The sequence below is a fragment of the Euwallacea similis genome, chromosome 7 (genome assembly GCF_039881205.1).
Source record: "Euwallacea similis isolate ESF13 chromosome 7, ESF131.1, whole genome shotgun sequence".
Taxonomy (NCBI): Eukaryota; Metazoa; Arthropoda; class Insecta; order Coleoptera; family Curculionidae; genus Euwallacea; species Euwallacea similis.
The window spans coordinates 3,799,990-3,812,118 of NC_089615.1; the positions used below are offsets into that span (position 1 = coordinate 3,799,990).

Sequence of the window (12,129 nt, forward strand, 5' to 3'; positions counted from 1 at the left end):
GTCTACTTTAAACTGTAAATTTGCCATATTTGATAAAAGTATCCTTATAAAAATATTATTTATTCTCAATCTTTTTTTATATAAATCTTTTTAATTTTGCTATAACATAAACAAATCAGTAGAAAAATACATACATTTTAATATCTAATCAAGTTCGCGACGAGTTAGAATTGTGTATTAAAATGACCGAGAAGCACTGTTGCCAGTGTGCATTTTACAGCCTCCTTCCTTTTAATAGGAGGAAGTGTAACGTTATTATTTACTTGTCATTGTCGATGTTAAAGTCAAATTCTGTTATATTTCATAGTGGTAGCCGCATGATAGGAGAAACAACAAAATGATTACAATTATATTAAAATTTGAAACGAACGTTCGTATTAAAAGTTTTTCTCTGTAGTCGAAAAAACTGCTAGAAGTATCTAGTTTAATGGTGTCATATTCTTGATCCCTGTTGGCCAGGTCTACGTTGCCATTCCCGCCCTGTTAGTAAAGTTTTCTCTGCATCAAACTCAAGATGGAAAGCTTAGGTGATAGAGTGTATGCAGCGGAAAGAATTATTAAGAAACGGGTCCGAAAGGTAATTTGCTTCATTCCGCATATTAAATTTTCTTTCCACCCTCAACGCAACTTTCTTAGGGCTTTGTGGAGTACTATGTGAAGTGGAAAGGCTGGAGTCAAAGGCACAACACCTGGGAACCAGAAGAGAATATTTTAGACCGTAGACTTATAGAACAATTTGAACAGTCTCAGAAAAATGAAGGAGGTTCTCGAAGAGGGGCAAAGAAGAAAAAAGTACCTCTTTCTTCTAAGGAAGTTGAAACTGAGGATGAGGGTGAGCATAATGATGGATGTTTTTCACAATAGATAGTTATATAAACTGAAATATTGTTATTGTGTAGGTGAAGAAAGTCAAGATGAAAGTCCTATCCTAGAATCAGTTCGTGAAAAAGACAAATCAAGGATTAGAAAAAGTGAAGAGAAAGAGGTGGTGGCAAAAGTTTCAAAGGAAAAGGAATTGGAAGAGATTTGTGAAGGTAAAGAATTCGTTAAGAAATCAAATCATCTATCTTTGAGTCAACATGTAGAGGTGACACCCTCTAAGGAATTTAGCCCTGATTCTGTAATGGTTGACAAGAGCCTTCCTTCATCAAAGTCAAGCTCAGAGGATGATGATTTACCACTTATGCCCCGCTTAGAGTTGGGAGCTAAAAGGAAGGCTGAAGTTTTGTCAAAGGAAAGTGGAAAGATTGGTGTCACTATAACCACAAGTAGTACTTCTAATGATGGGCTGCCTCCATCAAAGGTAGAGGTCTTTTAAAGGTTGGTAATTTAGAAATTGAGAAATAATAACTTTTCCAGGCAGCAAAATTATCTACTAAGCACCAAACTGCTGTGCAGTCTACAAAATCTCTGGCAAAATCACCTAAAAGTGAGGATCCGGCAAATGTTCCAGTAACATCTGCTATACCATCAGCAGCTAGTCCGACCATTCTAACTGCAACAGCTCCTATTTCCAATCAGGTTAGTTGAGAATTGGTTGATCGAAATTATAGAACTGAGACATTTCACAATGGAAATGGTATATGACACAACTTATGGGATACTTAAAAAATTCTAATGATTTTGAGACATTATTGCAGACTTTAAGTTGAATGTAAAAAACTATGAAAAATAAAAGTTGGTGAAATTTCACTTTCCCAATCCCAAAAAATATATGTACATAAAGTTTATATAGGTATTTGGAACATTCTAAAAATATTGAGATGCAACTGAAAGATTTAATGTGATGAAAAAATATTTATTAAAGATTTTTATAACAGGACAAAACCCAGTTGCTGGACAACAAACTAGCAATTACTGATGCAGCGTTGCCACATTGTTCTACCAAAGAAGCGGCGTCGCCTGCAGAAACAGAAAAGAGACCTGAAAAAGCTGAGGTAATGATTTCTTTCGCGACATCTTCTGTGATTTAGTAGAAAGATAAATCTTATTATATATTTTATGTCTTAGGTTAAAGCTGAAAATAAAGAAACAGGAGAGTCTCAGAAATCCCTTAATGATGAGAGTGTTAATGCAGAATACATGAGCTTAAGCTCTGATTATTGGTTGGCAAGGAATCCAGTGGCCAATCAGGTATTCATAACAGACGTTAGTGTGAATTCCAAGAGCGTGACAATTAGAGAATGTAAGACAGAAAAGGGTTTTTTCAAAGATAGAGAGGGTAAAAGTGAAGAACCATCAGGGATTGTGTGATTGTGATACTGTTGTACACCTTGTATGTGATTACTGCCTAGTTGTTAAGATCCGTACTAGTACGGTTTATTTATTTATTTATTATTTTAAGAATGTCTAATAATGTAGATATATACAGGGTGAGCCAGGGGTGTGTAAATGGTCAATTACGTTTTTCAATTTTTTGAATTGAGTTTATTTGCATTTTTCTTAGCATTACAATTATACTAGTTTCAGTTTATCTTGGAAGTTTAAAGTCGGAATTTGAAATTCTTGAAATGGGATCCTTAAATTTCCATGTTAGAATTTTTTCCAACTAGAATTAGTAAGTTTAGCAAAACTATTTTCAAACAATAGACCTCAAATTTTGAAAGGATATTGTAGTATCCTTTCAAAATTTGATACCATCTTGAAGCGTCTCTATGTTACATTTTTCGGTTTATAAATAAATGCTATGGGCCAATTACTCACCCCCCTAGGTAATATGTATAGTTAAAACACATCTTTTTATAAAAACAGGATTTATTTACATACAAAGTTATATATGTTTGGGACAAGTTCTGTATAACATTAGTTTGGACTATATGCTATTCCAACTTATTAAAGAAATAATGATTTGTAATGAGTTGAAACAGCTTATTATAGGTTTCTTAGCTTGAGCTGAGTGTAAAAAAAATCGCGACAATATAGCTATTGGTAAACTCTGGCACATTGTGAACTTCAACGTCATACTTAATGAAACAAGTACAAATATATTTAGAGGGCACTCCTCAGGCCTTCTTTATTAATTCAGCCAAAATTGTCATAAATTATTTCAGAGTCTTGATTATTTTTGTTCGTAATTTTAGTATATAGAAAAAAGTGAATTTTCAATATTTTTATGCTGTTTTAAATCCAGTAAGTTTCACGTAAAGGTGTTTTATTACTTTACTTTTTAGTTATCCACAAATTGTTTTTTGTATTGACTATTTACAGTAAATTTTTCATAATACTAATAAAAAGGTCGATTTAAATAAAAAGTAATGATTCTTTGTCACTTAGGGTAAGGTAAATAATTTTTATGTTTTTAATATAGTATATTGTAGTGCCTTCCATTTTTTAAATACATTTGTATGTGTAAAGTAATATTTCCTGTTGTTTTAATTAGTCAAAGTGACTATCTACTAAATGATAATAATTCTCAATGTTTTCTGGGAATTATACGAGCATATAAAAATAATCAAAGAGATAATAACTGGTTTCAAGATGGCACCAACCATTATTTATTTTATTATTATAATAAACAATATGACATATACAACTGATTACATAATACATATTAAGAAAAAGGTACATAATGGTTGAAGAAAATTATAAAAATATAGAAGAAAAGAGTAACCTAGTTTATATTACGTAAAGATCTAAAAACAAGAATGAATGCATCCACCATTCACGAATCAATTTGTAGTTGTTTCAAGCATGAAAAAATTGTATTTTATGTTTATCCGACGGTAGAATCTAGAAAGACCTAACTGTAAAATATTATGATTAATATTATATTGCACAAAAAGTGATGTATGATAAAAAAAAATATTATAAATGTTTTCTCTATCATTTAATGCAACATTTAGAAAAATAACTCATCAAAATACATACATTACAACTGAAACTCAGTTTATAATAGTTATATAAACGTATGACCGCTTTCATAATTCGCATAATACCTATACATATCTCATTTACTTTTTATTTGTAAAGCGGTAAACCATGGAATCTTTAGTTTTCCTCCACCTTTCATTTCCCTTTTGCACATGTCCGAAAAATAAGCAACAGTATTGACGTCAAATTTTCGTAGACTACTGCTTTGCAAGTAACAAAAATTTGTATTATACACATATTGAAAATAAAGAAGTATTCGATGGAATGTTAAAAGATTTTGAGTAGACCCATTAGTTTTCAGATCGGAAATAAGACTTAAGTACAAGATTTACATCAATTAATCGGTGTATTCAAATTATTAAGGCAAAAGCGTCAATGTTTCATAACTACGAAGTACTGCTTTAAGACCGTACAGTGGCAGGCACTTCAGAAATGGAGTTAAACCTATTAATTTTCTTGCCCTTCAAAATCTTAATATTTTCACTAATGAACGATCGCCTAGAGAAAAAATCGACCAACGGTTGAGCATTAAGAATGGACGCCAAAAACTGTTCTACGGTAATGTACCACTGAATTCCGGTTTTCGGCGTGGACGGATTTCCATTTTTATCCGGATCCTGAAAGATAAACTCTTTTCAATTTCAAACACTTTCCGGTAAAAACATACATACATCCACTACTTCGGAAGCTGGTGACTGGTCCGAAACAGCTGCTGCAGCAGCAGTGGCCAAGCTGTCTACACTCTCATCCCTACCTACGAAAAACTGTTTGCCCACATCGCCCAATTCAAGCAGAAGTGTTCCAACATCGGCAATTGCATGATAAGTTTCCTGAAACATTTTCCAGTTAAAAATCCACTGGGAAGCTTCTACGATTTCTCACCAAATCTTCTGGCTCAGTTTGGATAATATCATAAACAGTTTTCCATAGCGTAATAAAATGCGGTTGAGGCATTTTGGGTACTGATTTTAGGTTGGTTTTACTATCCCTGGATTGCACCAAATTTCGTAAATTGCTCAAGCTTCTGTTTTCCCAGTCTCTAACCAACGGTGATTCGGGAATGCTAGACTGACTACCAATGGAATTGTCTACAGAAGCTTGAGAGCTGAAGCCTTCACTGTAAGGATAGAACACTTTTGTCAATGGTGAAATTCGAATAAGATGTAAAAATTGTTATTTATGCAACTAGTCAGGAAATGCATACTTTTATGTACTGAATAGGATTCTGCAGGACAAGCGAAACGAAGTTCCTTAATATGACATGAGTTACATAAAGTAGCATTTCCTAATGAGTTACATAAATGGTTCTTTCTAATTTTGTTGTGCGATGAAGAAATCGCCAGACAAAGAATCAGGAAAAAATTTACCGCCACTGACATGCTCCTCTAGAACTAACATCCTCAGAAGGCGACGGTTCGTCCAATAAGAGCAGTTCCATATTTTTTTCTACCCCACTGAAGAAATCGGTGGCCTCCGAGGCCACTTCAGCTCCAGACTCGTGTTTGACGGGAGACTCCATGTCGGACATATTAAGCAGCGGCGGTAAGTGAATGGTGTAGAGAAGTTTAAGTCGTTGAGAGGCGTCCGCCGTAGATGTAAGGCCTATGGCGGCAGCCAGTTCACGGAAATTTAAATAACCGTCACAATTGGAGTCCATAAGCTACAAAAAAAATGTGAGAAACCCTGTTAAAAAACTTTCCATATCCGAAAGGATTGAAAGTAATAACTGACAAATTGAACATGAAAACCTTCTTACAGTAAATATTCTTGCTGCTAAAGACTCTGCTGTCTCCCCTTTACCCCAAGGAGTGACGGCCACAAAGAGAATTTTAAAATAGTCAAAATCCACCTTGAAAGCTTCATAGGGTTGTAAAGAAGGATCGTGTTTGTCGGGAATATGTTTCTTTTGAGTAATAATCTCTTCTCTGATTAAACTCAGCAAGTCCTAGAAATTTATATAAGTGCCACTGCAGGACAAAATCACAATTTAAAGCTGATACCTGTAGCTCTGCTTTGGTGAAATATCCATCACCTATCACACAGCGTAACACATTCCTTTCGCAGGTATCCTCAAGCTCCTGCACCACTCTTAACCTATGTTTTAGCCTTAGTCTCTCGATTTGTCCTGTGGTCAAACCACCATACCGCCTATAGGCCTCATATACTAAAACTTGTATTGAAACTGTCTGCAACATTGAAAGCACGTGGATAATTATCAAGGTATTACCACATCTTTTTATCTGAATTTACCCGTGTCTGCTCCTCGTAGCTCTTATTTCGTATAGCACCTCTCCCTTCATCGTTGAATATGCCCATCAAATATTCTGAGAGCAACTGCATAGCTTCACCTAAATCATGGCAATTGTATTCAGATATTTTGATTGTAGTGATTTTTTTGAAGGGAGAATGTACCTTCGTCTTTGCAGCTTAAAAGTTTGTCTTGGTTCCATTCCAATAACATAAGAGCAACTTGAAATATAACTTTAGCGCCATCATAGAAAAAACTGTCCATAACGTTTACAGCAGATTCGTATGGCATCACGCATAAGAATATCGTTAGAAACCAAGACAGTGAGATCATATTCATCATACCTGAAAGGTTAGATTTAATAAGCGTTAAATAAGTTTTATATCTAAGCGTTGATACTGTAATAGTAACTTATTTTATGAGCTATTTAGGATAACCATTATTCCCTAAGGGAGATGTTTACGATCTGAACTGCAAGTGAGGTGTGCAGTCCCTTTAGTTTCAAATAAAATATATTATTTACTTTTCTCTAAGCGTTCACACACGTTACATTCGTGAATATTTTATTTTAACGTACCTAATTGCAATAATTTATCATGTAAACTAGGCAAATATTCCAAAGTGAGCTCATCTAAGATTCCTTGGTCCACAACAGCACCAACTACCCTCTGGTTATAGTAATCAGGTAGCAAATTCTCGCACAATGTTACTAATAGCCAAAATGCTTCCTCCTCATTGCAATAGATTAGTAACACTGAGGCTAGAAATACGGTATAATATATTGTTGACCGTATGCGTATCTATGAATATTATTCAACATTATAGAGCGATTTAGGACAGGAATTTTTTAAGATTCTTTATTCGAACGTCATTATCGAACAATCATCATCTACCAGCTAAAACCCAATAAACTATCTATGGGAGCCTTGCATAATTTAAAACTCCCAACAACATAAGCACACATTTATTAAATGATTTCTACACAAATAACTTACCAACAATGTTCATTGCCTGGCAATACCCGATGCTAGGATTATGTACTGCATAAGAACACAAAACCCTTCTGAGAGCGTCGATTCCTATTTCGGTTTGGAACGCTGGATGCTCGGGCAACGACCTGAAATGACTCAGAAATAAAAACAACAAATCAACTTGCGATAATCAAATACTCGCCTATGAAGATCTCTTTCGATTTCTTCATTAGCTGTGGACTGCTTACGTAAGGCCTTATCGACAAGAGATCGGTAATATCCAGGATGGGCAGCTTTAACATGTAGAGCACCTACAAATCACCCTGTTGAAAACTTAAAGAAAAATGTAAAGAAGGAAATGCTACCAGAAAACGACATCCATATTTCCATTCTTAAATGATCGGGAATGCCTTCCAGTACTAGTTTGGCAACTTCCGTAGTTCTATACATTGAAACTCCTCGCCCGAACGTGTTAAAATGTTCCTCCCACTCCTTGGCTTTCTGTGTCTGCCGTTTACTTACCTCGGGTATAGGACTAAGTGGAAATAAGCCCATGAGGGCTTTTTGGGGTTTCCAGACAGGCTCTTCATTAATAAAGGACTCGCCTCTATTAAACCTATCAAATGAGAATTGTGTACGTTACTCTTTAATTTAAATTTTGAAAAAATTGTACAATTTGGAATTGAATTATATGCCTTTTTGAAACTTGGTAAATTTCGAATGCTTCCGAGGAAATTCAAAATTAAAAAAAAATCTTTTTAAATTTTTTTGTTCAAAGTCAATTTCCCTGAATTTTATGTCCAAATTTTACCTTCCAAAGATGTTTCGAATTAGTGACTGCTACAATACTTCAAAACGTTACATTCTTTTGAATCTTTCTTATCTGACGATTAAGGACGCTTTTAGAAAAAGCTTCTTTCTAAAATCTCCCTCCTAAAATTGCCCCCCCCCCCCTCTCTCTAAAATATATTTTTCATATAAATTGGTACTATTTTCGATATAAACTTACACTTTCATTTCTTGCGTCCGCGCCAGCAGCTCGGACAATTTTTCAACGACGAAATCCCGGTCTAAAATTTGCGCAAAAATGAAATTAGTTCTATTTAAAGCGTTTCCTACAGTCACTATTATGGCTTTATCTAACGCTTGATTGGAGGAGTTGGCCTCAATTTTTTCCGCCACTATCACGTCTCTCAACGGGATGACTACACTCACTTGAGCCTTTACCTGAAATAGATGCTAAATAGTGCAACTCATTATTAAGGCATGCATTAGTTTTTTAATTTGCACAAGCTGTTATAAAGCGTTGAACAATTGGGCATAAACATAAACACAAATGATACAAGGACCCATTTATGCAAGGCAGAGACCCAATGAAAAACTCTAATTAAACTCACCCTACTTTCGAAACAGATGTAATTCTGGGACAAAAATAACCTCCCTGCAACATGTCTCCGATTATAAGGAGTCATCAGGGTGCAATCTATGGACCCATCAAGCTTCTCTGAGGACGGTAGTCTGAACATCATTCTGTAGGCTTCAGATTGCGCCCTGGCGTCGAGATCCCTTTTCAGGAAAGAGGCCTTTTTTGGAACATTTTTGCTACACAAAAAGTGATATAACATTTTTTTTGGAAAACTGACAGTAGGTATGTTCAAACAGACAGAAACTTGTTCCATGTGGATAAAAAAATCCTTCTGAGCAACTCATATTCCAAATTTAAATTAGAAATGTACGATGTGCTTGCCTAGAAGAATTCTTGGACTGTTTCCAGGCAGTTGCCTAGTAGGTTCAAACAAGCCAATCATTACTACATACCTCAGTTTATTTAAAAGTTCTTTGTCTTCTCTATAACTCTTCTTATCATCTATAAGCCTAAATCAAACCGTGTTAGAAATTAAGATTCTACCTTAAAGCACTAAGGCATACTTTTTTACCGCTAAATCAACCAGTTGCTCCATAAGACTATATGTTTCATTTTTTGTTAGAAACATGCTGAAAAAATATTCTTTTTCTCTAGTAGCTATTCTAATTGCGTCCGGTAGCAGGACGCTATTCTTTTTGCTAAGTTCTGTAACTTCTGACCATCTATAAGATATCTTTGTAGCTATAGTGGTGTTAAAATTTTTATATAAATCACCTTATGCAAACCTTAGTGTCCGTACCCAGAATAAAGGCATGGAAACAGCAATAATTTATCGACAGATACATCCATCCTTGTCTTGGCAACTTGCCCTTCCAATAACTAAAATAAAACTTTTACTACCATGTTGTAGACCCATGTTCGTTGAAGTAATACATAATTATACAGATATCGCCAGTTTAAGGGGTAACATAGAGATTATGAATGTGGGAGAAGGACCGCATAAGGTTTAATACGCTTCTGCCAACGACCAACAAAGTGAGTTGCGAGACTAACGGCTTACGTGGACGGAGTCAATTCGGTCGACATCTCTACTTCAATGTTTAAAATAGTATCCATTTCTCTGCCTTCGTGGCGATGAAAATTTGTTTAAATATCAAAGCAAAAAGCAACAACGTAAATAAATTTAAAAAAAATTAATTCATCATTAGAGCTTATGTTCGTAAAAATTCTGAAACGGTGAAAGATCTGATAACGTTGGCTTGACTTCACCTAAGTCAGTCGCTTGCAACCCACTTTGCTGATCTTTGTTAGACATATTAAACCTTATGCAGCCTTCCTCTTACTTGCACAATCCCTATGTTTCCACTTGAACTGGTGGTGTTTGTATAATTAAAGAGTAATGAAGTACGCTTGATTCAGGATTCAGCTGCTACAGAGCATAGAGTTAAACATTTTAAAGAAAAATTATGGCAAATTGAAATGATATCTCAAACACTGTGAGAAGTCATGCATTTATTTAGTACTCTCATTTTAAATAAAACATCCTATTTTTAATTACGTTGGTTTTAAATTTTATTTTAAATGCCAAGAATAGCCTGTGTATCTTCTAAATTGACATACCTGCATGAATAATAGTTTACTAGCTTTTCATCCCTTGCTAATCCAAACAGTCTTTGAAATTTGTCTGACGTTATCTTAAACGATTTTGAGTCTTCATCTATATACCCAAGAGAATAGAAAATCACTGCTTAATTCAAAATCTGTTAATAACATATGTATACCTTCCACTTCCTGTTCCTGATTAGCAGCAATCACAGATTCTATTTTACAAGTCACAAATTCTGTTATATCTTCTTCATTCTCAAATGCATGCAAAGTCTCACAAACATTGGTAAATAGCCATTCCCAATCATGGAGAATTTCATGTTTGGTCATACCACAAGCCACCACTAAAATTTAATTTGACCACTGTATTACTGTGAAGAGCATCAAAACAAAACAATTTTTCTCAGCTTTTCCCAAATGTACCAAACCTTTCAAAATGTAGTTATTTCAATATTTCTTTTATAAAAAAATTAACTTCTGGAGTTAATTATTTAAATTGGGGCCATAGTCACAAATTTTGCATTATTATTGGTGATGCTAATGCATCCACTACTTACAATAATAAACTTCCGAATTGGGCGTTTGATGTAAGATCCTATAAGGAGCAGGCTTTGTGTCAAAAATACTGTCAATGGTTCCTACAAGTAATGATGATAATCCTCTAATTGTGCCATGACCTTTTCTGTGCTGCAGTACAAAATATAATGATGTTTCTTCAGTTTCCCTGAAATATTCGAACTTGTAATTTCTTTTGCATTGCTACATGTTAAGAGTTAATTCAGGAGTGAATTAATGTTAGATTGGCCTTGTCACAATTAACTTAAAATTGTATCTTCTTTTTCCTAAACAATTTCTAATGAAACCTAATGTGGAACCATTAATATAGTCTAATAGATGCTATTAGCACAACAATTTAAGTAGACTAATGGGACAGTTATAAATCTAGTTGTAAAAATTTAGTTTTATCAATTTTATTGTAACTTTTGGAAAAAAATGATTTTATGTTAAAAGGGTGGCAGACTCTATTTTTTACAAACTAAATAGAATTCAACCAAAAATCAAGAAAAATAAAATTTAGGTAATAGAATGAAGAATTTAAGAAACATTAAAATCCACTAGTGGCATACTAGCAAATTTTTCTAAACGATTTTATGGACCAAGACCTCAGAAAATATACTACTCTATATAATGATTGGAGGCAAACTACTCTCACATTAAGCTGTATCTTTTACCTAATATGCATATAAAATTTGAAGTCTGCTTCAGCAGCAGATACAATAAAAACTAATTTCTTCTTAACTTTTAACACCTTGTAACTATGCTACCAATCAAATTTCGACACATTTTTATATTAACTTTTTTTTTTATTTTGTACTAGAGAATACATATTTCAAATAGTGTCATGCAATTCTGAAATACTCTGTATAAATAATTTGTATAACAGAAATCTTATCAACCTTCTTTATTACTGCATTATGCAAATAGCCATTTACTAATCTCAGGAATAAAAAATATGACTAATTTTAAGTATTACATTTGGTCAGGAACTTACCAAAATGCGTTAGCAATTAGTACTTCTTCTGGTTTCACAAACATTTTCGCCCCTTTTCAAGGATTACTAATAAATGAACAATGTTAGAATCTTTTAGTTTAGGATTAGCAATGAGGAAATCAGCCTAATAGAATCATTGTTGATAAGGCTTTGGGAACAATAAACAAACATGAAACAATAATACTGCGCTTATGTGGTATTGTGCAATGGAAAAACAGATTGAATACGCTGAATTTTTTTGGATATGAAAGGAATACTTAACAACACAGTTTATGCGACCAAATTACTGTGTAAATACTGTTGAAATTCCATAATTTGATTAAAAAACAAATTACAAAAAAATTCTCTGACTTTTTGTTAACATTTTTTCTTTCAAATTTCCAGTGACAGTAATGAACAGCTGATTTTGTTTCACTAAATTCAGAAGCGTTTTACAACAGTCAATGGAATGCATGAAGCACTCACGTGATCAACCGTAACAAAATATAATAGTATGCATATGATACCTCCATACAAT

General features: G+C 34.0%; 2 protein-coding genes across 5 annotated transcripts; one reads left to right on the plus strand and one right to left on the minus strand.

Annotated features, from left to right (window-relative positions):
* The first annotated feature begins 282 nt into the window (after positions 1-282).
* Positions 283-3,409, plus strand: LOC136410151 (polycomb group protein Pc-like). 2 transcript variants are annotated; one of them, XM_066392162.1, is made up of 7 exons: positions 284-577; positions 637-832; positions 900-1,034; positions 1,086-1,303; positions 1,360-1,521; positions 1,821-1,937; positions 2,011-3,409. In XM_066392162.1, exons 1-7 carry the CDS (start codon positions 515-517, stop codon positions 2,251-2,253), a joined length of 1,134 nt encoding a protein of 377 aa, XP_066248259.1. In that variant the 5' UTR covers positions 284-514; the 3' UTR covers positions 2,254-3,409. The 2 variants fall into 2 exon arrangements, with proteins under 2 accessions (XP_066248258.1, XP_066248259.1); XM_066392161.1 differs by having other exon boundaries at positions 283-577; positions 900-1,303.
* Positions 2,745-11,998, minus strand: Tbc1d8-9 (TBC1 domain family member 8/9). Of its 3 annotated transcripts, XM_066392160.1 has the most exons (22): positions 11,613-11,998; positions 10,618-10,784; positions 10,237-10,404; positions 10,076-10,172; positions 9,230-9,334; positions 9,019-9,177; positions 8,908-8,964; positions 8,487-8,691; positions 8,099-8,328; positions 7,455-7,705; positions 7,292-7,400; positions 7,114-7,235; positions 6,696-6,878; positions 6,283-6,462; positions 6,121-6,218; positions 5,871-6,056; positions 5,627-5,815; positions 5,238-5,530; positions 4,753-4,987; positions 4,542-4,700; positions 4,438-4,487; positions 2,745-4,368 (listed from the first exon to the last, which is right to left on the minus strand). In XM_066392160.1, the coding sequence occupies exons 1-22, from the start codon at positions 11,654-11,656 to the stop codon at positions 4,272-4,274; spliced, it is 3,384 nt and encodes a 1,127-aa protein (XP_066248257.1). In that variant the 5' UTR covers positions 11,657-11,998; the 3' UTR covers positions 2,745-4,271. The 3 variants fall into 3 exon arrangements, with proteins under 3 accessions (XP_066248257.1, XP_066248255.1, XP_066248256.1); XM_066392158.1 differs by having other exon boundaries at positions 2,745-4,487; positions 11,613-11,997; XM_066392159.1 differs by having other exon boundaries at positions 2,745-4,487; positions 8,099-8,316; positions 11,613-11,996.
* Between the last annotated feature and the right edge of the window lie 131 nt (positions 11,999-12,129).